The sequence below is a fragment of the Seriola dumerili genome, unplaced genomic scaffold, assembly GCF_002260705.1.
Source record: "Seriola dumerili isolate Sdu_G_001 unplaced genomic scaffold, Sdu_1.0 BDQW01000052.1, whole genome shotgun sequence".
Lineage (NCBI taxonomy): Eukaryota > Metazoa > Chordata > Actinopteri > Carangiformes > Carangidae > Seriola > Seriola dumerili.
Window position 1 is genome coordinate 7899807 of NW_019174307.1, and position 23455 is coordinate 7923261.

Sequence of the window (23455 nt, forward strand, 5' to 3'; positions counted from 1 at the left end):
CCTGAACAGATGGGAATCTCAGTGGTGGTTGATGGAGGGACTCGTGTGCTTGTGTGTGTATGTCCCTAAGGGCAGGGGACATACACTCTATCACACGCACACACACACCTACCTTCTGTCCATTACGGGGATCCACAAACACTAATTACTGCACCACAGGGGTGACAGAGCCTTCTGAATAAGTGTGTGTGTGTGTGTGTGTGTGTGTTTGTGTGTGTGTGCATGTGCGTGCGTGCGTGCATGCGTGTGTGTGTGTTTGTGTGTGTGTGTGTGTGTGTGTTATAGCTGATGATAATATTGTGCTGCTGACAGGTACAACAGTTAAAAAAAAATCTTTTCACACTTGCGCGATGAAACAGTCCTGTTTTTGTCATTCACACAACTTCTCTCTCTTCACACATGAAATGACTGCTCTGCTCTGGAGAGATTAGTTTCTCCTCTCACTGTGGTGGCAGCTCTGGAAAACAGGAAAACACTGAGTTCGAAAGTAATGGCACGTTCAAAGAAGAGTGTTTTCATTTATCTCAGACGCTGCTTCAGTGATGGATTTAAAACTTCATGGAAAATGGCTGATGATTGCCTCAGCGCCCCAACTTGTCTCCTCAGTTTTATCATTCATTCATGACAGAATTATGTTGCTTGCTTGACACAGCCTGACAGACAGCAACCGAGAAACCGCACTTAACATTTAACAAGACATCATAGATAAGGTTCGGCTTTCGTTTAATTCCTAATACACTCGCTTGCTGTTGAATCTGTAGGTAAAGCATTTTTCCTGGTTTGTCATGCTGTGAAAAGTTCAATTAAAGCTGCAAGCTTTGATGACGTTGTGTATGTAGAATGTAATTTTCTATGGTGGATTTCCAAGAAGATTTTTTTAACCTGCTCTGCAACAAAAAAATAAATATATTCAAGGATAAGACAGCTTTAAATATATTTCCTCTACAAAATTGTAGCTGGAATTGGTTTATTCATTGGAATTGGTTTATTCTCCAATGGCTTTTATATCTTTGTGCATATAAATGATAATTGCATGTTAAGTTTATTACACTGCTGTCTTAAGGGGGTCAGCCCTATGTTCCCACAGCCCTATGTTCCCACATTTCTAAGAATGTTTTGAAAATTAGGCCCTATTTTCCCACAGTCTTATATGTTCTCTTAAGCCCATGTCCACACTAACCCGGGTAATATTTATCCGGTTAGCCCTTCCATCCACATTAGAACGGTGAATTCCGAAACTGAAAACAATTCTTTACAAAAACGATCGCTGAGGTGGATAAATGTGAAGACGCCGTGGAACGTGGATGCAAAGCGTTCTGAAAGGGTATAAAAGGGGAATATAGGGCTGTGGGAACATAGACACGTTCCCGTCTTAAGAAGGTGACACAGGATGCACATATTTGTAGTAACCTATAGTTTGTGGTAAATATGTACATTGTCTAGACCATTATAAGCTTGTGTGTGCAGTATCTGTTTATGTTGGTGCTTTGCTGTATGTTCTCACTCGAGCCATAAAGGAAGAGTTACAGAAATGTTGCCACATCCTGGCAAATTCTTAGAGAGAGGTTTACAGTGACTCAGGGTCCTTTTCAAACATGATGCCAACGAGTAAACTTGGCAGAACATTTATGGAGTAAAGTACATGTGGTAAAGGGCTTTTACAGTGCTGTAAAGACTCTAACCAAAGCGCTAATACTGCCACAGCCGCTCCAGTAGCTCAGCAGGTAGAACAAAAGTGGCAGAGGGGAAAAGAGCGAGGACGAAAGAAAAGTTAAGATGAGGAGACAGGAAAGAGGAGAAAGTACATGCACTATTAAATTTTGTATTTGTCATTTCAGCTCATCTTTTAAGTCTCACAAATGTCTCTTTCCCCTAAAATCTAAGGTGTAATATTGTCTTATTTTATTTTATATTTGAACAGCCAACATTCCACTAAAGTGGCAATATGTTGTCTCTCGCCTATGTCTTATGTAGCAATAATTGACATTTCAACCCATAGAAGAAGAATGTTTCCATTTGAAACCTGAAGGCTGAAGGCATCTGTTGATTGTTAAAAGGCCCATTATGTGTGGTTGAGAGTGACACCACTAGTGGTGCACATTAATCAGTTAGGGATAGGGTTATACCTAGAAAAGCACACAAACAACATCATTTAGATTGAGGTGGGATGTTTTCTAGTTTTGAAATAGAGGCCTCCTACATGCAGCTTGACCTGCCTGCCCCAGGCTCAGAGAAGAGTTAGACAGCAGTCTGTCCCCAGTTTTAGATGATGCCTTCAGGAGACAGAGCGTAGCGACCTCCCTTTCCCCCGGCATCGAGCAGCAAACTGCAGCAGCTCCCTGATTAGGCCCTCCAGCAGCCTTTAGGAGGTTACCTTTTCTTTTGGTGGGGATTTCACTCCCAGCTGTTCCGGTGGAGCTGCTGCTGATGGCCTCATTCAAACAAACCCCAGCAGCACAATAGAGGGAGTTAAGGTTGCTGCTCAACATGGTTATGTTCAGGCACCCACAGCAAGTGGTTAAGGTTAGGGAAAGTTGGTCTTTACTTTAGTGGCATTTAACTGAAACTACAATCTTTTCCTACTGTTATCCAAAGTGCTTTTGTTGCCTTAAACCACAGGTGGAACTCAGATGCCATCCATGGTATCTAATGTTAAAGTCCTGCGCTTTGTTAGGCCACAGTCTTGCGTGACAACCCATCAACCACTCTGTGGAACAAAAATGTAGCACCTTCTTCACTCACAAAAAATGTTACCTGTGAACATTATCTGGGCAGAAGTTATGACTACTTTGGCAGGTGTTTGTATGTCTGTCTGTCTGTGGATAGATTTTGTCACTACAATAGCGTCAGAATCCATGCCGAAACTTCACAGGTGTGTAGTTTGTGTTGTGTGGATGGATACATAGATGAATGTGGTCTGACCCATGAGTACTGAGTTCTTATGCAATAATTTAGTAATAACTACTGAGTTCTCATGGGTCGGAATATCAACATATTGTCCAGCGTCACAGTTGGTGTGACCCCATTGCAAGATGGTCTCTAGTTTGTTGTTATTAGCCTAGTTATAAATGGGACTGGGATTTTTGAATGAGGCTTTTTTTCCTGCTGGGAACAGAACTTAGAAGTTGCAGTTTTATTCATATTAATTGTAATAAATATCACTAGTAGCAAGAGTAATAGTAAAGCCCACAGTAGTGCTGTGTTTTTTTTTTGTTTTGTTATCTGTTGTTGTTATTGTTGTTTGTGCGTACGTACGTGTATATGTGTGTGTTTCCTCTTATTGCATCACCACTGATCCCAGTACAGTCAGGCAGTGGTGCCTCAGGCTGTTCTCTTCAGTGTAGCATCTAGGGAGAATCAGTCTGTATGTGAGTATATAAAAAGTGTGTGTGTCCTCAAAAGTGTGTATCTGTTAGTGCTATTGTAAACACTTTCTCTGTGAAGAGGTGAAGAAAAGACATTTTTCTTTCATACATCCTCTCTTGTGTTACCGCTGCTGTTTGTTTACCTTGATCTTCTTTAAGATAAATTCCCTATTAATACCTGTCTCCTTCAGGAAAATGTGCGGTATTTAAAATGTGTGCTGAACACACATTTGCTGAATGTCTGTCTCCGTTTTTATGTCATCTGGCGGTAGATTGGGGCCTTTTCATTAGAAAAAAAGATACACACTGATTCCATCTTATATAATGAAATTGATCCAGTTTGATGCAAGTGCATGTTCATTGATGCCCCACTCACCTTAAGTTATCGTTGCAATGTCTGACAAAGTTGAAATCCTTTTGAAACAAATTTTGAAACAATGGTACCTTGATTTCAGACAGAGGTGGACAAACGCAGGCTTCGCAACTTCAGTTTTTTCACCTGAAATGACAGCAGCCGCTAACAGAATTTCATGAGCTGTAGCAAGCTAACAAACTCAGATAATGTTGTAAATGTCCTCTCTGGCTGACTTGTTAATGTTTCAAACAGACTTATTTCAAAGAGAGAATCTTGTACAAAGGATCTTAATGCTAAAAGACTGCGGCTAAAGCTTTGTATGCCAGAGACAAAGTCAACGATGTTAACGCTTGATGATCCATGTAGTAGACATGGAAATGACCCCATAACTAATGTAATAGTTAGTTAATGATATCCTCTTTGACCTTGTAAGTACTTATCAATCATTTCTGTACAGTAGCAAGCTATAATGCTAATGCTAATGCTCACAGTTCAGGTTAGAGCAGGCAAACCCGCTCTGTGCCAAGTATAGTTACAGCCCTGTACACACCACTTCAACATTTGGAGATAGAGGGGAGAAAACCCACTGGAAGTGAACAAATCGTGCAACATCGCACTCCTCACTTATCACAACACTCACAAGCCAGCAAGGAGGTTGCCTTACCAGCGACTGACTCATATCCCATAGAAAATGAATGGGGTTGAACTTAGCAAACGCATTATGCAGACTTAATTGGGTCTCTACCGTAGTGCTTTACAAGCCTGCTGTGTAATTAGGATTGCTGAGCTATTGGACAATCACTGTCCAGCAATCACTGTTAATGAGCAGTAAACTGAAAACTGGCACTGAACTGGTTGTTAATAGACCTTTAACATGAACTGAGTTCAATGCATCATTTTGATACTTTCCGCACAAGTATGGCATCATGTAAGAAATCAGTTTGGGTGGGGTAAATGGGTCAGCATGTGTCTGCCCTTGACTTGTGATAAGTGAGACACTGTGGAGCTGATTTTGATGAAACTCCAGGGAGTCATGCATCACGCCACTCTGGCATTTTCAAAATTACTGTGTTTTGCCCAAGGTGGGAGCAGCAATTACCTGGCAAACATTTTAATAACCAGTCATATCTCACATACTGCTGAGGGGAATAAAATGAAACTTGGAGCACATATCCAACTATCCATGCTCTACAAATTTGCCTCCAGAGCAATATATTGGATTTTCCACTGTTGTGAGTTGCTACAAAACCAGTTTGCCCCCTGGGCTGTTTTTTTCCCCAATTAATTTACTGATCACTGCAGGAGTCACTGCCTCATTTGAACCATCCTTCTAATATGGGGCACCACAAATGTAAAAATGAGAGTTGAGAACAATACAAACAGACACAACAGTACAAAAGTCAGATAAGGTCTGTTTTTTACTGTCACATAACAGACTTGGAACCAAGTTTTTCCAGCTATGGCACAAAGGCACATTTTCCAGCCCCTTAATAGAAGGAATATAATGAAACAGCCGTTCACAGTCAACTCAGGAAATTGTCAACCCCAAGGTTTACGAGGTGTAGTTATCTGGCATCATTTGGACACAGTGGCACTAATGCTTGACAGCAATGCTTTTACTTCTCCGTAGAGGTTTCAAAATGCACTTAATGCTGCTCTATGCAAGATTTGTATGTAAAAATACACCTGTCACCTAACCTTTTATGTTAATCACTATGTGGGGCAGCAGTGCAGAAGAACTTCCTGTTCTCCTGTTTTCTAGTGTAGTTTAAAATAACAGGCAGGTAATCTGCTCTGCCCACAGGAAACAGCAAGTTGAAATTCAGGAGCAAAACACAAGTGTCTCCAAAACAGCAGCATGTGAATTCTCTAACCCAGTGGTCCCTATTCCTTTATGTCTTGTGTTCTGATTACTAATCATACAGGTTATGGTTTTAGTGTGGATATGAGAATGATCTTTTTCATTCTCAGACGGTTTCATAAGAACCTTGAAGAGCTACCAACATCATTAAATTTGAAACATTGCAGCTAAGCCTGTACTTACCAGTGATGTCTGAACCTCTTCACTGTCTCCACACCAAGGTATTAAAAAGTGTTTTGCTTGTACAATAAGTCTTTGTATGTGTGTATGTTTTTCAGAATATCCCAGCTCTGCCTTGTGGTAAGGCCCTCTACTCCTACGAGGGAAAAGAACCAGGCGATCTCCAGTTTTCCAAGGGTGACATCATCATCCTGCGACGCAAGGTGGATGACAACTGGTACCATGGCGAGCTCAACGGCTGCCATGGTTTCTTGCCTGCGAGTTACATCCAGTTGTTGCGTCCCCTGAGTCAGACTCCACCCCAGGGCAAAGCACTGTACGACTTTGAGGTCAAAGACAAAGATCAGGATAAAGACTGTCTGGCCTTCAGCAAGGTAACACACACACACGCCCTGTACACACTCTCTACTCTCCTGAGGACACTATTTTTACATCAGACAGAACAAATATAGTAACATAGAAATATGGACAGGCTGCATGGATGAATCAGTATAGAGATTTGAGGAATGGATGTACGCAGAATTTACAACAGCATAAATACCAAAGTAGCAGCAAACACTTATCTGTGGTGTTAAACCAGGCTGGGTCTTTGTAGGACACTAATAATTTATTAGTACTGACTCTTCTCTTCAGATGTAAACCAGAGCCATTTTAAACAGGGTAAAAAAGTACACGACAGCTGCTGAGCTCTGCATGGTGCCTTCCCACACACACTCGAGTTTTCACCTTTAACTCCACATTTTGCTTGAACATTTGTGACTGGACTTCACATCCAAGGTAGTGAGAGATCCACTGCTTTTAAAATACCGCTACTCTTTACTGACATTCTTCAGATTGTTTGACATAATGTGGTAATATATGTGTTATGGACTATAAGTATAATACATTAACATGAACGTCACCAGACAGACCTGTTGTCAGCTAAAATAGTTTTTCAGTGGCTACAAAAGAAAACTCAAACAGCAGGAATAACTCTGGAAATCAGATGAGTATATGTTTACAGCTTCATCAAGCTGTTCTTATACTGATGTGTTGTTTTGGTTTATTCTACCTGATTCACAGTGTTTCTGATTTTGTGTATTGTTAAAACTTCAGTGGCTGAAGTTGGTCTGATATAGTTGGTGGGTCTGATATTAGGTATTTCAAGGGTGGAGATAATATACAGCAGCAGCTGCTGCCTGCAAAAGTTTCCCAAGAGCAACCAGTCTACATGAGGACTTGGCGTTTTTAAACAACATGGCTGTAAATAGTTTCTACATGGTTCCTAGTAACCGAAACCGCAATCCAGGACTCAATTTTGGCCAGGTCCAAATTATATTCAGTCAAATGAAGTCAGGTAGGGTCCTGCTGTATTTGTACAGATCTCAGGTCTGTGTGTCAACACTGGATGTTTGTATGTCTAATGCTGGAAGGAACAAACTCTCAGATCTAATCATGCAGCGTATCATCATCATGGCAGGAGAAAATTGTGTTTTTTGACAGAAGATGGAAAGTGTGAACTGGAGAACTGGAGAGGACATGTATTTATGCTCTTTCTGACATAACAAGGCTGCTTGTTTATTAGTAGAGCATCATGCTGCTGCCAGTTTTGGTTTCTCTCTCTATTTGGATCTGTAAAGGTTGACTGCCTTTAGGAGTAGGACTAATTATCCTCGGTGTGACAAACTTCACATCCCTTCTCTTTCTGTTTGTGAAAATTAATTTACACAAGTCACATCTCAGTAGGTATTCCATGGATTGTTTCAGACTGAGACCAAAATTTTGAACGCGACCAGACCTCTATCATTGTTATACATGAGGTGGATGACGTGAGTAGTTGACGTTTCAAGCCCCATTAGTCACTTGTATCACTGAAATTATACTTTGAGAAGGATGGAGATGAAGAGACAAAGACAAGATGAAAGAAGACACTCAGTCCTGGTGTAAAGAGCAATTTGTATTCCCTGTACTGTCCCGTTCCTCAGACCTTATCATTTTGTTCCTGCTGTTACACAGGTTCATTTATGCTACAGTTCAACGCTTGACACAACCACTCTGTCTCTGCACTAAATGTGTCTGTGAACAGGGAGAGAGAAAGATCGTTAAATTACACTCATTGTACTATACAATTCACTGTAGATCTTTTCAGTCTGATCACTGCAATGGTCACAAACACACTGCCCTCTACATCCAGATAAACAGATAATGATTAGGCGTCTGTAGTTGACGTTATTTTGTGTTTTGGGGCTAAACTAATCAACAGGTTAATGACTGAGGATTATACGAAGCCATACTCTCACACAGAGACGCATGAACCTTGTGCTGTGTTGCATGCATGTTGTCATGCAGAACAAGTGTGCGTGATATTGTTTTCTCAGTGTGAGAGGTAATTACTCAGTATGACTAATACACAGTCATTTACCAGCATTATCGCTGCCATCCCTAATGGCCTAACCAAGACCCTCATATTTACATGAGGAGAGGAGCAGCAGAGGGAAAAATACTTTCATGATGAGGTCTGTGTGTGTGTGTGTGTGTGTGTGTGTGTGTGTGTGTGTGTGTGTGTGTGTGTGTGTGAGAGAACAAGGGTCATAATATTTTCCCATGTGTGATGGATATAATGTTGCAGAGAATATTATATCATCTGTGTATAGGCATAAGTAAGCATATAGACATCCTAACATATGCCCACTTTGCAAGGTGACACAGTACTGATATTGTATCCAGGAGACATGACTGACATTTGACAGTGTGTTTTTAATATTATAAATCAGCTGATTGCTAATAGCTTAGCTGATCAATGCCAGTGTTTCTTTGGGTTGCCGTACTAAAGTCTATACAGAGTCTCAGTAAATATCTCTTTGCAAAAAAACTGATTATTCTATATTCACCTTAGTATATAAAAATTTTGCAAGGAGTCCTTTCATTTTTCCACAGTTTGATTTTCACCAAACCAGTTTTAGCTCAGATTTCACACTACTGCAACAAACCTATGCAGAACAAGGACACAAATATCGAAAGAGATGATGCTGCTTCTTAATATCCTTGAATGCAACAGTACGCAGTGGGTCTGTGTACAGGAAGAATGAGCAGCGATGTCTGTCATGAACTGAACTGAGAAACTGGTAATTGATTAACATTTGAAATGAAACCAACTGAAATGAACTGAACCAGTAACTTCCTATTAATCTAAAAATGTTTGTATGCCTTCGAAAAGTGTTGGAGTTAATGGGCTGCAACGTGAAACAACATCAGTGTGGTTTTTTTTTTTTTTTTTTTTTTAACCCTTGGCATCATTTCTTGGTTTGGCAGTCGAACAGAGGCACATCAGAATGATGAAAGTTTTACCTGGAGCTGATTTAATTTGACCAATGTAGAAGAGATCTGAACATAAGAAGTCTATTGGACACCAAACATGCACTTTCAAAGATGCTTTCTGTTTTGACCACGTTCTGATCCAAAACTGGTTAATGCGTAAGAATTACATTTATTTATTTATTTGTTCCTTTGTTTTTAAAGGCAGACAAAATAAAACATTTTGTTTGTGCGTGGTCTCAATCATTTCCTCTCTCTCCAGGATGAGGTACTGACAGTAATCAGGCGAGTGGACGAGAACTGGGCAGAGGGCATGCTGGGAGACAAGATTGGTATCTTCCCTATTCTTTATGTGGAGGTAAACACACAGACGAACATACACACACACTCACAACACTCACATATCAAGTTATTACGGAAGGAGCTGTAAATGTGATGTTACAGGACAACACCTGTATTACAGTATTTTCTTTTATCATTCAGCTAATTTGGAGACACAGAAAACCTTTAGTTTCTTCTAGGGTGAAGTACATCCTGTGTACTTTGATGAGAAACGAGGGAAATGTTTTCTTCGTATAAGTAGAGGCTTTACCACAGCTTTGATGATATCCACTGAAAGTGTGACAAAAATGTAGGATATCCGTCCTGTTTGGTTTCCTTGTCATTCACAGGAGTTACCAATGAAAAAGTCATGTTCTAAAAACAAAATACAGTCAAATAATAAATCAATGCTAACTGGTTTCAAATATATTTGAACGTAATGGTATTCTGAGTCAGTTTTACATGCACATGGTGTTACCAGAGGTACTCCTGCTATAAACCAAAACTTTTTTGATAAATGGTGAAAACAGCTTCATTGGTAACTATTGCATTATTTATTATTTGCTGACACCAGCCTAAGAACCACCTGTGCTGAGAGGAGGGACACTTTGAGCCTCAATTTGAGGTCAAGCTGTAAGAGAGGACATGGTTACAATGACTGGATCATTAGATAGTAACAAGGCCCTTCACTTTTTGTGATTTTGATTAACTGTTTTCATCACCATTCTTTTCTTTCTATTTCCAGCCTTTCACGTCTGCTTCTACTGCTCTTACTCTGTAGGCCTTTTAGATGACACAGTGACTGTGTTTGAAGTTGGTCTAAATGGGTTTCTCTGCACTGTTTGACCTGCTTTTAAAAATGTCTTACTGACCTGGGTTAAGTGGAGTTGGAACACTCTCCAATTTTAGTATGAACGGAGGGTACATGCATAGATATTGGAATTTCATGCAAACCACAGGTTTACTGCGTGTTCATTATTTGGTGTCAAACATGATGGGATTTTTGTTAGACTCCACTGTGGCCCCACATTATGTTTTTATATGGTGTCGTCTGTATATTTGATCTGTTGGAATAAACATTTAATTGCCCCAGAAATGCAAATTGCAATAGCAATGCTGTTTGTAACTGAAGTTTCTTTAAGGGATTTCCTCTCGGTAAAAGGATTAAAAAACCCCAACTCCCCAAACATTTTACCTTCTTTCATAGCGCTATGCCTGTCAAGACTGGGATATAGTTTACTTTAATCCTCATGCACAATTTGCTCTGGATCACATTTAGGGCTTTTTAAGCCATGGTAAAAAAAGCCATTGGTGGAAACTGGAAGGATGATGTGTAAATACTTCTTTCTTGCTGTTGTTAAGGCTTCTCTTCTCTCTCCATCACCACAAATTTGTGAACAAACCAATTCTCTTGCGGCCCTGACACCAAAAACAAATGATGAAACTTTCAAACAGACAGGAGCTTCACCCACACTGGGAAGTACCACTGTGCATTTGTTTGTGTGTGTTTATCAAGACAACAAGACTATCATAAGGTCAGATCCAGTGTACAAACTGTGTATTCATGCACTGCATCTTAGAAAATTCATTGATGTAGAGACTAGAGACAGAGAGACTAATGGGATGACTCATCCTTCCTGCTGGTTTTAAACATTATATTGCTTTTCATCTGCTATTAGGAGAACAAACACTCAATTATACAACAAAACGCATGTGTTAATATCCACATCTATACGGATGTACACATAAAATCATGCTTACCTCGAATCATGCTGTCCTCTCTACACTCTTTCTCTCTGTCTGGGTTTGGAGCTTACATATGGCTGCAAACCCAGCCTTGGAGTCTTGGTTATCCAATCATGTCCCCGAAGTGAACTGGTTGACCAAACGGCTCTCTTAGGTAATGATGATAAAGCCATAAGATGAGAAAAGTCAGCACAAACACAACACACAGACACGGGGGTTCCTATTAAATAGAGATGCATCAATAATTTAGACCTCTCCATCACTCTGACACAGCAGGGGTGCAGGAGCATGCGCGTGCGTGCGTGAGTGTATGTGTGTGTGTGTGTGTGTGTGTGTGCAGTGACAAGCTAATGAGGGGGACCCAGCTGGACTTCTTCTGAACTGTGTGTATGTGTGTGTGTATTTGTGTATGTGTGTGTGTATTTGTGTGTGTGTCTCACTGGATATGAAGTACCTCTTATGGCTGTTGTCTCAGAGCTCGGATGTGAATGCAGACAGCTTGTGTTAATATTTGGCAGTCTGAAAACACAGATTGGAGATGAGGGGTTTGCAGATTATACGGATGCCATCAAAAAAGTCAAAATTATATGGAGTGTGTGTGAAGTGATTGGCAGTCACTACATATGAAGAGGATACTGCTGTCTTTGCAGCGGACATTGAGACCAAATGTATCAAGAATCGTTCTCGTGAACAGAGCGTGCTCACAGTGTATCAGAATGATTTAATATTAGTGTGTAATTTGGCTAGTTAGCTAATATTATAATAGTTGGTTTGCTGACAAACAAAGCACCATTGTGTTCAGTTTGATAAACAACTACAGAGAGTGAATCAGCTTCAGGTCCATCATCAACATCTTGTTACTTGTTACTGAGGATTTCAAACAAGCTGGACTCATAAAGGTGTTACTGAAAGTCATTTTCAGCATCTTATACTGAAACAGTAATACCAAGTAGTCTGTTTTATTGTACATTATAAGCAATGTACAATATTATACAGTTTTCTACATAATGTTTCTCATGTAATAAGTTTTGAAACATGATTATTTGTCTTCAGTGTTTTGATCAGTTTTACTGACAGGAAAATCAACCCTCAGCAGCATCAACATCAAAAGTTTAATGACTTAGACTAAGTTACTGTTTAATATAACTATATGTATTAAGACCAGTCAATCAGTGTGAGAGACTAATCCTGAGTTTTCAGTTTTGATACTATGGCTATCTGCTTTGTATATCTCTAGATTGTGCCTTTAAGTTTTATTATGCTACTTCTATGCTGTACTTTTTAAAACTAATTTACCTTAACTCTGCAAATAAAACATGATTCCACTGAGGTCTTATTTGATTTTTTTAAATAGTTAAATACTGTAATATAGTTATCCTTGGTCAGTGTAGTGGGCAGAGTAATATGGCTTTCTTGTTCTCATTGTATAATGAACTGTGACTGAAATTATGGCTGTCGGCAGGGTTTTAGAAATACCAAGGTCCAAAAACTGAGTTTGCCAGAGGGTTTTTGAGGCCCTGATCTACATATATGCATTTTAAGACATTTGGAAGGAAAAAATGGATAAAAATAGCTTTAAAACCATGTCAGTGGGCAGCAACATATATTATCTGTGAAGCTGTAATACATGAGGTTAAAGGTTCTTTAAACAATCCAGCCTCATCAACGAAACACACAACAAGAAGTACAACTGAATAAAGTTATGCTGTGCACATGAGAGCCAAGAAAAAACGATCTAGCCACAACCATTAGCCCATGCTAACACTGCTGTGATATGTTCCACAGCAATGCAGGCAGTAAGCTAGCTAGCATTAGCAACATTTGCCAAACAAATTCATAATATCGGTAACAGCAAGTCAGCTAACATTATAATGCCTACTGTAACCAGAAATTCAGCCTTGGACTTACCTGATGGGACGGGCCATACAAATGACACTGATGGATGTTTGATGACGGTGTTTTGAACCGCTTGTCCCCACGGGCAGTCCGCTTGTGCTCTGGTCTTATCTGTTTCTTTTTAGGTAAAAACATTGTTCTACAAAATAGTAGGAAATAGTTGTTTGCTGCTATATTATTGTTTAAAATCTCTTTTACAGAACCTTTAAATGTGGCAATGAATGATCCACACTACAATCTGTAAATACAGAAGACAACACTTACTTTATTTCATCTTTGTGTTTGAGTTGTATCATTTTGGACTTGAATTATAAAAACGTGTTGCCTTGTGTTGTTGTTACAGTACGTCTATAGGCGCCACTTAATAGAACATATGTCTCTTTGGTAATAATTCCTACATTGTTTTAATGTGATCAGGTCAGTTAGTTTTTGTTTGTATTGAAAAGCACAGAGACATGATGCTAATCCTATCCTGGGCACAGTGGGCAGTACCTGCTCTTCCTCTCTCATCTCCGTCACCTTCTCTCTTTGTTTTTCTCTCTGTCTCATCTTGCCCCATATCTCTTCCCTAGTCAAAGCTGAGCTTTGATTGATGCAGTCTCTTCATTTTCGTCTTTGTAGGTGAAGAAAGTAAACACAGCGTTGATATTTATATGCAAATGTTACTGGCCTCTGCTAGGATAATCTAGGAATGAAAATAAAAATTTATAGAGGTACCTCATTTTAATGCACATTTCAACCCTTTACACGAGTGGATTTATGTTGTTTTGACATACACATGTATCAAACTTGACTTTGAGTGGGTGTGCTGAGTGGGTTGGATTGTGTTGTATAAGTTTAGGATCGCTGTTGTAAAATCCAGTGTGGGTTCAGGAGGATGTGAGGTCAGTGTAGGTGAGTTTGAGTTGAGTGTGGATGTTTGGCATAAGTGAGGTTGATTCATGTAAACAGGTGATTAGTTTGGGACAGACTTGTTTAGGTTTGTTTTGTAATTGACAGGTTTGGTATGAGTTTGGGTCACACATTATAACAATAAGTACACCACTGTCTTTCCCACTTTCTATCTTTCTATCTTTCTTTCTCACTCACTTTATCTGTTCCACGGCCTCTGCAGCAGAAGGGAGTAGGCACACACCTGCCACTGGGTATGTGTGTGTATGGCTGTGTGCATAGGCATGCATGTATCTTGCTGGCTGACCCTTTTCGCAGTGCAGAAATCAGCTCATCAGCTCGAGCCTCAGTATTACCTGGAGAGCACTCACCCTCCAAAAGACGTAGAGTACACAGAGTACAGTTAGCTCAACACATAATAGATGACCTTGGAGATTTCATTCGGCCAAAAGCTCCGAAAGAAGAATTGTCTCTATCAACAACATCTCTCTCTCTCTCTCTCCCTCTCCCTTATCTCCTTTACTGCAGCATGACCGGGCACTGAAGCATTGGTAGTTAAAGAGAAAGTGACACAGCAGTGTGAGTGTGACTGTTTGTGTGTGACGGGCAACTATGTACTGTATGTTGGTATGTGGAGGCACATACGGGTAAAAGTTACTGGAGTTAAGTTTTTGAGTGCACAAGTGTGTTGCCTGACTTTCCTTTTGTGTGTGTGTGTGTGTGTGTGTGTGTGTGTGTGTGTGTGTGTGTGTGTGTGTGTGTGTGTGTGTGTGTGTGTGTGTGCGTGTGTTTGTGTCCTCTATTCTGCCTCATGAGAGCAAACTGAGTTATATCTGCAGCATCAATCCATCAAGCTCATTAGCATATGATTTGGATTTGATTAGCATATCTATTAATATGGAAATGCAACATCACCAACACTGAGCTGAGACAGGTCAGTCCTGTACGCTCTCTCTCACACACACGCACACACATGGAGAGAGACAGAAACGCTTGACTTTCTCTCCAGGGATTGTTCAGGAGTTTGAGGTCACGTTAAGCAGACATGATTGCGATGTAAATTTGTTGGAGGGCTGAAGCTGATGTTGTCTGTCATTGTATTAGTTCATGTGTCCCTGTTAAATACTGGCCTCTCTGTGTGTGTGTGTGTGTGTGTGTGTGTGTGTGCGCGCGCGCGCGCGCAGGCCTGTTTTTAAAGACCAAGCTTCATGACCCAGGATATCTCACAAATGTAATAGCTTTCCCTCAGGTGTCCATGTAGTGTGCCTATAGTATACATGACTAAAGATTTCTATTAAAAAATGTTTTATATTTGCATGTGATGTCTGTTTCAAACATAATACATAATTTAAGATACTCAAGAAGTTTTTTGAAAATGTATTTTAGCATGACTTAATTTGAATTTAGCAAATCTGAACAAGCTGGATACAAACTGTCGCTGAGCTTAACCCCCTCACAGCATGAGATACACAACACTAATGAACATGAACACACAAATAAATATCTGTTGAAAAAAGACCATTAGATACACACAGCTAGTTACGTACTCTGTGCTGGAAGGAATGTTTAGTAATACTAAAGGTAAACAGAAGACTACAGCCCTGACATGTAATTAAAGCTGTTGAGGATTAAAACAGAATAAAGCTAAAAGCTTATTTCTTTTGTGGTCCTTGTTAGAAAGGGTATGATGGCAGATCTTCAAGTCACCCACCAATTACTTCTGTAGATTGTGCAGTTTATTGCACAAATCCTCATCATGTTGCTCTATCCATAAGCTCTCACTCTTAAATTCTAGATCTCAAGATACCGTCCTCGGAAGTCCACCTATATACTGAGCTTACAGTGACTTCAGTCTGAAACATTGCAATCAACAACATGAACGTGCAAAGGTTAAACATTCATGGCTGTATTTTCTCATGGCAGCACAACAACCAGTGCGAGCACACTGGTATTTTGGTGCCAAGCACAGAGTGCGCGGTGCACAGGTGGGAGGAGAGGTGCGAACAGTTGGGAGGTTCATTCAGATCAAGCAGAGCAAAGCAAGTTGTTGGCATTTTGGTGGAAAATGTGTCTTAGACTTTGCGCTGAGAAAAGACGTCTCAGAACCACGTCTGTGTCTGGCGCAACGTCCATCTGCTGCCACCTGTGTGATTGTGATCAACAAGAGCAAACTAAATACTTGGTGCAAACACACAGCAACGATGGAATAATGCAGGAAAATGTAAATGAACCATTTTAACCGCTCACTCCACAGCCAGTAGAAGTGTTTAAATGGGCATAAAGATATGAATGTAATTTTGTTTAAAGCAGGAACGTCCGTAACTCAGTCTGTATTTATCTATAAATGAATATGAGTGAGTGATTATCTGTTGTCCGCAGCTGCTCTATACTGTATGTGAAAAGCTTCTCCTCCGGTTCAGTAAATCCCTGCAGCCATCTGACACATATGTTGATAAATCTGTACCAACTGATTTGACAAGTGTGGCCAGAGCACAGTGCTTATTACGCACACGGCTGTCCACTGTGTTTACCTTTTAGTAAATCATGTTCAAAAGTCAGCAGGCTGTTACAAAGTAACCCCATACAATACCACACACCGCAGACTGGTCTGTTATGACTCTGTTCTGTTTAAGTGGGAGATGTCAGATTACAGCAGCTCACCTGGGTCGTTGTCTCCTTTCCAACTTTCAAAAGAAGCATTTCGTGTTTTACTGTCGAAATGGTATGTGGTTGGCTGTTGTGTCACACATCATGTGTCATGTTATGAGACGCAGTAAAAATAAAAATAAGGAGGTGCTGCGCGTTCAGATCATGCCGCTCTGCACCTTGCAGACAACAATATCATTTTCTGAAGAAGACACTCTCCGTTTGTCGAGCTGTTGTCATCATGCGTCACCGTGATTGGCACAGCTATTTTCAGAGCGATTAAAGCAGTAACGTGACTGGCTGAGAATGAATGTATTAATCACCGTACCCTCCGATTTATATTCCATCCCAGCCAACCCTTCTGCACTTTGTGCTGCTCCACCTACATGAACTGAAATAGCAGGTGCACTTGGAGGCGCCCACACTGTCCATGTGCCCAAGATCTACCACTTAGCACCTGTTGTTGTGCTTGTGTGGTTAAAATGGGCCTTTTGTTTGCTGTAGCATTCCTTAAAAGCAACATGGGATTTATAAGAACCGAAATAAGGTGTGTCTATTATTTGGCATTATCAGTCAACGGTGAGAAATTAGACTTTTGATGGGTAAATTTGGCACAAAGTAGTTGGAGGAACTGATTCAAAAGTGAGCAAATTACTGTCATCCTTTCAGTCTTAAACCAGCATTTCCATCAAACACTGTTCTGTCCTGATGTAAAAAAAATAAATGTTTATCTTAAAATAGTGACTTGGAATTTCTCAGATTTTTACCCAAGAATGAACTGAAATGAAGCCAAAGTGAGGAGAGAGAGAAAAACCCTGGAAAGCAAAAGGGATGCTCACCTTTCGGTGGGTTATTCAAGTATCTGTGTGTTTGACAAAGAGAGACAGTGAGAGTGTGTGTTACACAGAGGGAGTCTCACTAGACCAGCTGTTGTGATGATTGTTATGCTCCTAGTTTGAAAAGCTGCCAACAAGAACAAGAGACGAAAGGCCACACAAACACACTTGTTATGATCTTGTATGTGAACCACTGAGGACTGAAATCTAACGCCTGAACTACTTCTCTTGTCTTTCCCTCCTCCTCCTCTCCTCTCCTCTCCTCTCCTCTCCTCTCCTCTCCTCTCCTCTCCTCTCAGTTAAATGAAACAGCCAAGCAGCTAATGGAGATAGACAAACCTACGCCAACTAACGTTCCAGGTCCAAGTTCTGAGCCAGCCCCGTTGGGCCCCTGCTCTCCTGGCCCCTCCCCCAGCGCTTCCCCGTCAAATGGTAACGGCTCTGGTCATCGGAGAGGTGAAGGAAAGAAAAACGCCAAGAAGCGGCATTCGTTTACGGCACTATCCGTCAGCCAGAGAGCCGCCCAGCTCAACAACAGACACAGCATGGAGATCTCACACCCAGTGCTCATCAGTTCCTCTGACCCCAGGGCTGCTGCACGCATCCAGGTACACACACATACACACACACACTGGAATTGTAATATGTGGTGGTGGTATTCAGGTCACCTCAGTCTAGAAATATTCATAGAAATATAGAAATGTAAATATTAGCTGATGAGACTAGGTTCATTTTGATGGTTTTATTTTATATATTATAAGCTGATCAAACCTAGATGTGTGGGACAAGTATCTCTGAGCTGTACTTAAGTGTAGCACATGAGTAAATGCACTGAATTTCATTTTATGTAGTTGATTTCTTAGTCGGGCTCTAAGCATACACGGTAAACATGCATGAACATTTTGTAAACCAGATTTGACTTTGGTCACTCTTTTCCTCTCTATGTTATGAACTTACTCCCCAGTCACCTACTCTGACAGTTCCATGAGTGTAAAATCATTCTTCTGTTTAATAGCTGTCAAATGGAGACACATTGCTTTTACATGTATTGCCTTTGGTTGCATTTACACCTGGGTTCATTGTGTTTTTTCCATCTCTGAATAATACCCAAGATGCATACTGAAAAGCTGGAAAGGCTGCAGGCACATATTGCAAAACATAATTTATTTTAAATGGAAACTACTCAGTTTGTATGTATCTGTGTGTCTTTAGGATGCATCTCCCCCAGGTCCCTCTCCCTCCTCGGCAGGGGTACTGGTGCCCCCCAAAGTGGCATCCATAACCTCTGAGCTGCTGGCCCATGCCAAGGTGCAGCTGCCACTCAACATGTGAGTACACCTCACGGTGCTGTCAGCTCAACACACCTGCGACCTGGGTTTTTTGTCCTTCCTCGCACCCACCCATTATGTGTTTTATGAACAACGTTGATATGTGCCTGAGATGCAATGGCATGATTTCAGAACCTGCCTCCCAGCCGCGTTAAAAATATTTCCACTTTTGTGCCCAGAGATATTGGCTGTGTTCCACCACCCTCTGCAACCACATTTACTCCTCCACTGGTCAAGGATGAAATCCCCCTCAGACAGGAAAAATACAGTCACACACAGTTGTGTGATGCTTACATCAGTGTTTCATAACAAGGCTTTCAACAGTACAGCCATACTATGCATTTTACTGCATGTGATGTGCCTACATAGAGATGAGCATTGGGAGACAAAGTTGATCACATACTGTTGTTACTATTTTATTCAAAAATGAACAACGAACAGTGAGACGTGTAGTCTTTACTAACAGCTTTCCAGAGGTCACACATCCAAATTCATCTGGACATTAGAGGAACATTTGGGCAGTTACACATTTGACAATTACAGCTACATTATGAAGATTATTCAAATGCAATCTACAGAACTTTACTACATTCACTTTTATTAATTGCTTTTTTTTGATGGTGGACAGTAACAGCTGATGGAGAAAAAAGGAGAGAGAGGTGCAAAAAAAAACTTAAATCAAAGATGTTTCAGTTACATGGTCAGCATCTTAAACCCTTTTAAGTTCCACTAGGAATTCGGGCACCAAGCTAAAATATCTCTTTAAAAATGTGCTAGATTTTTTAAATTTACTTCAGTCACTACACACTTGGTATGCACACACAGGAGAAACAAAGTAATGTTGCATAGGCTACAGTTGGGGGCTTTGCTACTGATTTCACAAACTTCACACTGGCTGATAATTTCTTGAACGGATTAATCTACCTGACACACTCTCACAAGCACAATTAAAGTCTTGTGGAAATGTAACCTCACTAGTCATATCCAGATGGCTGGTGAGGTGCCAACGCTGAGCAAGACTGTTCTATAATTTACCTTGTAATTAATCTACCAGGTAACTGCCAGAAAGATGCGGGTATCTTCAAAGTGAGTGTGTGCTTCTGACCTTGTACTTCTCTTCTACCTTAAGAGTGTAGATATTTTTTGGTATTTGTGGAAAGTGAGGACATTTGCTCAGTCCTTCTTTCTTCCAAGGTTAGAATTAAGTTTATGGATTAGGCAAGGGGAATCCTGCCAATGAGGAAGTACAAATGTGTGTATATGCTGTTCACTATTAACTGGTGTCCCACCTGCAGGATGTGAGTCAAATACAGCAACTGTGTCAGATTTAATAAAATCTGTGGTCTTATTAAAGTAGCGCTGTAGGCACAAACACACACAGATATGCACACACCCACACACACACACAAACAAACACATACAAAAAACACACACACACACACACACACACGCGTACGTCCGGAGCGGGTTTGTCCTACTGATGAGGTCGGACGTTTCCATCTTGACCTGGCAACTATTCCTGTTGCCATGGGGAGACGGGAGACGGTCCCCACATCTGTTACCATGACAACGGGGGAGGCAGCACACATAGGGCTTGTTTACTCTGTGGTCTTATCGTCTTCTGTTGGAGTCTGGCACTACATACTATGAATGTCTCCCAGCGACAGAACCGGAAACTCATTTATATGTTAACACAGATGCAATACACAACACTGAATACATAGACATAGTTATTAAGTAAGTAAATAAATATTTGTAAAGCAAATACTAGATTTATCCATGTACCAGTTTGTAGGCAGGTTTACAAGGACATATTGATTAGGCACCCATTCACGGCATACCAGACTGTTTGGGAAGGAAAATCACATTACTGCCTCAGAGAGAAATAACTTTAACTCTCCTTAAGAATTTAATTTTAAAAATGTTTTAAAAAATCGCAAGCTACACTGCATCATTAAAACATTAATGCTACTCGGGTTTTATGTGAGCCAACCTTTTTCTGATTCTGATTATGTGTGTGATTATGTGATTTTTGTAATGGTAGGTTTGCTGTACCATTTATCTTATAAATTGTTATTCTTCTTCTTATAATTATTATTGTTTTTTTTTTTTTGGAAATTGGTCAGTTGAGATATGAACAATATTGTTCATTGGACAGAACATATTAAAGGAGACCAACACTTAAAAATAGCCAAAGGCATCATTCTTCTTCACTCATAACAGATCATGATATAAAAGAGAAAGTATTCTCAGATAACTTGCCTGGTAAAATAAAGACCAATAAAAATGTCATGCGCTTAATTTTTTTGTCTAAGAGAATTGTAACTGCTACTATGAGTTCTATAACTAAAGTGTTTAAGTGCATTAAGTTATGCTGTTGATGTTGTTGGCTTATTCTCAATAACAATGTATGCAAATAAGCTCATCATAACTGGTAGTCTCACTTAATGAAAAAACCCATCTGAAATTTTGTTGTTACTGCTTAAATAGTGGAAGTAGATTTTAGATGCTACTGGAGTCCACTTACTGATTGATTAGATCTATATGTTGTCTAAAGGTCTAATGAAGGAGTTGGTGGAGAATCAACAGTTTGCTGGTTGTTATTCTTTGATCTTCTGCGCTGTACAGTTAGTCAACTAAAAATAAAATGTGAGAAAAAACTTTGAAAGATAGCTTGGTGCTCAGACCCTTATATTTTGGTAATGTTTACTTATTTCTGCATTGGTGATAGTACAGTAGATCAGGAGTAATCCACATGCATGCTTCCAAGAAGAAGCCCAATGGGATATAATTGGTAAACCACCAATTTGCCCAAAAGTTGGTAATTTTTTTAGTATTTGACTCACTTTAACACTTTTCTGTTGCTTTTGTTCCCCAGATATCTGGCTCTATACGCCTACAAGCCCCAGAAGGCTGACGAGCTTGAACTTAGGAAAGGGGAGATGTATCGGGTGACAGAGAAGTGTCAAGACGGATGGTTCAAAGGCACCTCACTGAGAACCGCTGCCTCCGGTGTCTTCCCAGGAAACTACGTCACCCCTGTGTCCAGGTTAGTGAGTTCAGGCTTGGGGATGAGAAGAGTGAAGGGCGTTGTGGTGATGCACCCTCCCAAGGGATTATGTCATCCCCACATCCAGATAAAAGCAAGTGGCAGTCGTATTAGGGGTGTGCAGTTGGTGATGAAGCTTGAAGTACCTCTTCCTTTGCCCAAGATGAAAAAGGGACTGAATTGCTAGAGAGACCACAGTATGAGCACAGGGAACCCAAGTTAAATCCCTACAGCCACATGTCCTGTTCAAACCTCTACTCCATTTATTGCTCAGTTTAGTATTTGGTTCGGTCATGTGATCCCAAAAATGCAGTACAATCAGACAAAGGCCCCTAATTTTGTCCTCACACAAAGGCGATGATAGCGCTAACACAGTCATTGTAATTTTTCATGGTAATTTCCTGGTTCCAGCAAAAGCGAATCCAGCTCAGGCTGAGCAGTGCAATTTAGGTTCTTGTTATGGCATGTAATTGCACATGTGTTTTCTGTGTGCTCAGGCTGCCTCTTGTCACAGACGCATACCCTAAAAACAATTATTGGGACTTTAGTCAGCTGAGGTGCAATCTGCGGGTGCTGTATTCCTTGTGGTGATAATGAATTCTTCCTGCTTCAGCCTCTATATTGTGCCCACACTTTGTCAGGATTATACTTACATCCTCTGGCCACCAAAACTACCAAAATTATTTGGTCACACTAGCAAATGCACCAGAAACATATTCTGAAAAGTCCTTACCAGGGGGGGCTGTAAGCTGCTGTGAATGAGCACAAGAGAAAAAAACACTTTTTATGCAATGGAATATAAAAATGTTTAAAGCCCAGTTTAAACCAATTTTATTATTTTTCCTCCTGGAAAATTTGCTTTGCGGGGGATTTAAATATCGCAAAGATGATTTTTAAATGTATCCTCGCTGACTAATTCAAAGTGGAACAAGGAAAATCATTTCTTTTATAAGGGAGTGTGAATTTGATTTGAATACAAACTTGGTTTAAATACCATGTAAAATACAAAACAGCAGTCAGCTGATACTGGCTCTGCCTTTCTAATGCTTGGCTACCACATAGTGTAGATCATCATCACATCATTGTTACTTTTGGCATCCTGATACTCATAGCTGTTAAAAGCAAATAAAACAGAAAAATGAGAGTGCTGAAATCATATTTGGCAATTTAATTACCCTCGTTATTCTTGTATGCATGAAAATATTTGCAGTGGCTGTTCATCTAATCTGTATTCTGCTCCTTGATGCAGTTAAAGAAAATGAAAGCAAAGGAGATTTAGGATAACAGATAGAAAGAAAAGAGAAAAGGCAAAAATGAGGTAAAGAAAGATAATGAGGAGATGAAGAGAAAAGATATGGTACTGAAGGATACTCAGCCGAAGGGTGAGAGAGTAATAAAAAAAGAAAACGAGAGGAGAGGAGGGAAAGGGTAAAAGACTGAATGGGGTGGAGAAAGAAAAAGGTGAATAAGGTAAAAGGGCTGGGAGAAATTGAAATAGAAGAGAGTTGAAAGAGAAAATGACAAACCGAGGAGGAGAAAGAAGGAGAAAGAAAAAGCAAAAGCAAAAGAGAGAGAGAAAATGATACAAAGAGATGAAACGGCTGCAAAAACAGCAGGTGTCCCTCTCCTCTGGATATGAATGGCTGCTTCTCATTCTGCAGTTATGCAATCTAAGAGAGGGAGAGAG

General features: G+C 40.3%; 1 protein-coding gene across 1 annotated transcript in view; it reads left to right on the forward strand.

Annotated features, from left to right (window-relative positions):
- Window positions 1-23455, forward strand: part of sh3rf3 (SH3 domain containing ring finger 3) — an 88845-nt gene that overhangs the window by 51810 nt on the left and 13580 nt on the right. The window contains exons 2-6 of the mRNA XM_022741160.1: window positions 5860-6135; window positions 9318-9413; window positions 17691-17999; window positions 18604-18719; window positions 21598-21768. Coding sequence (XP_022596881.1) covers window positions 5860-6135; window positions 9318-9413; window positions 17691-17999; window positions 18604-18719; window positions 21598-21768 — 968 coding nt within the window. The remainder of the gene's footprint in view (window positions 1-5859; window positions 6136-9317; window positions 9414-17690; window positions 18000-18603; window positions 18720-21597; window positions 21769-23455) is intronic.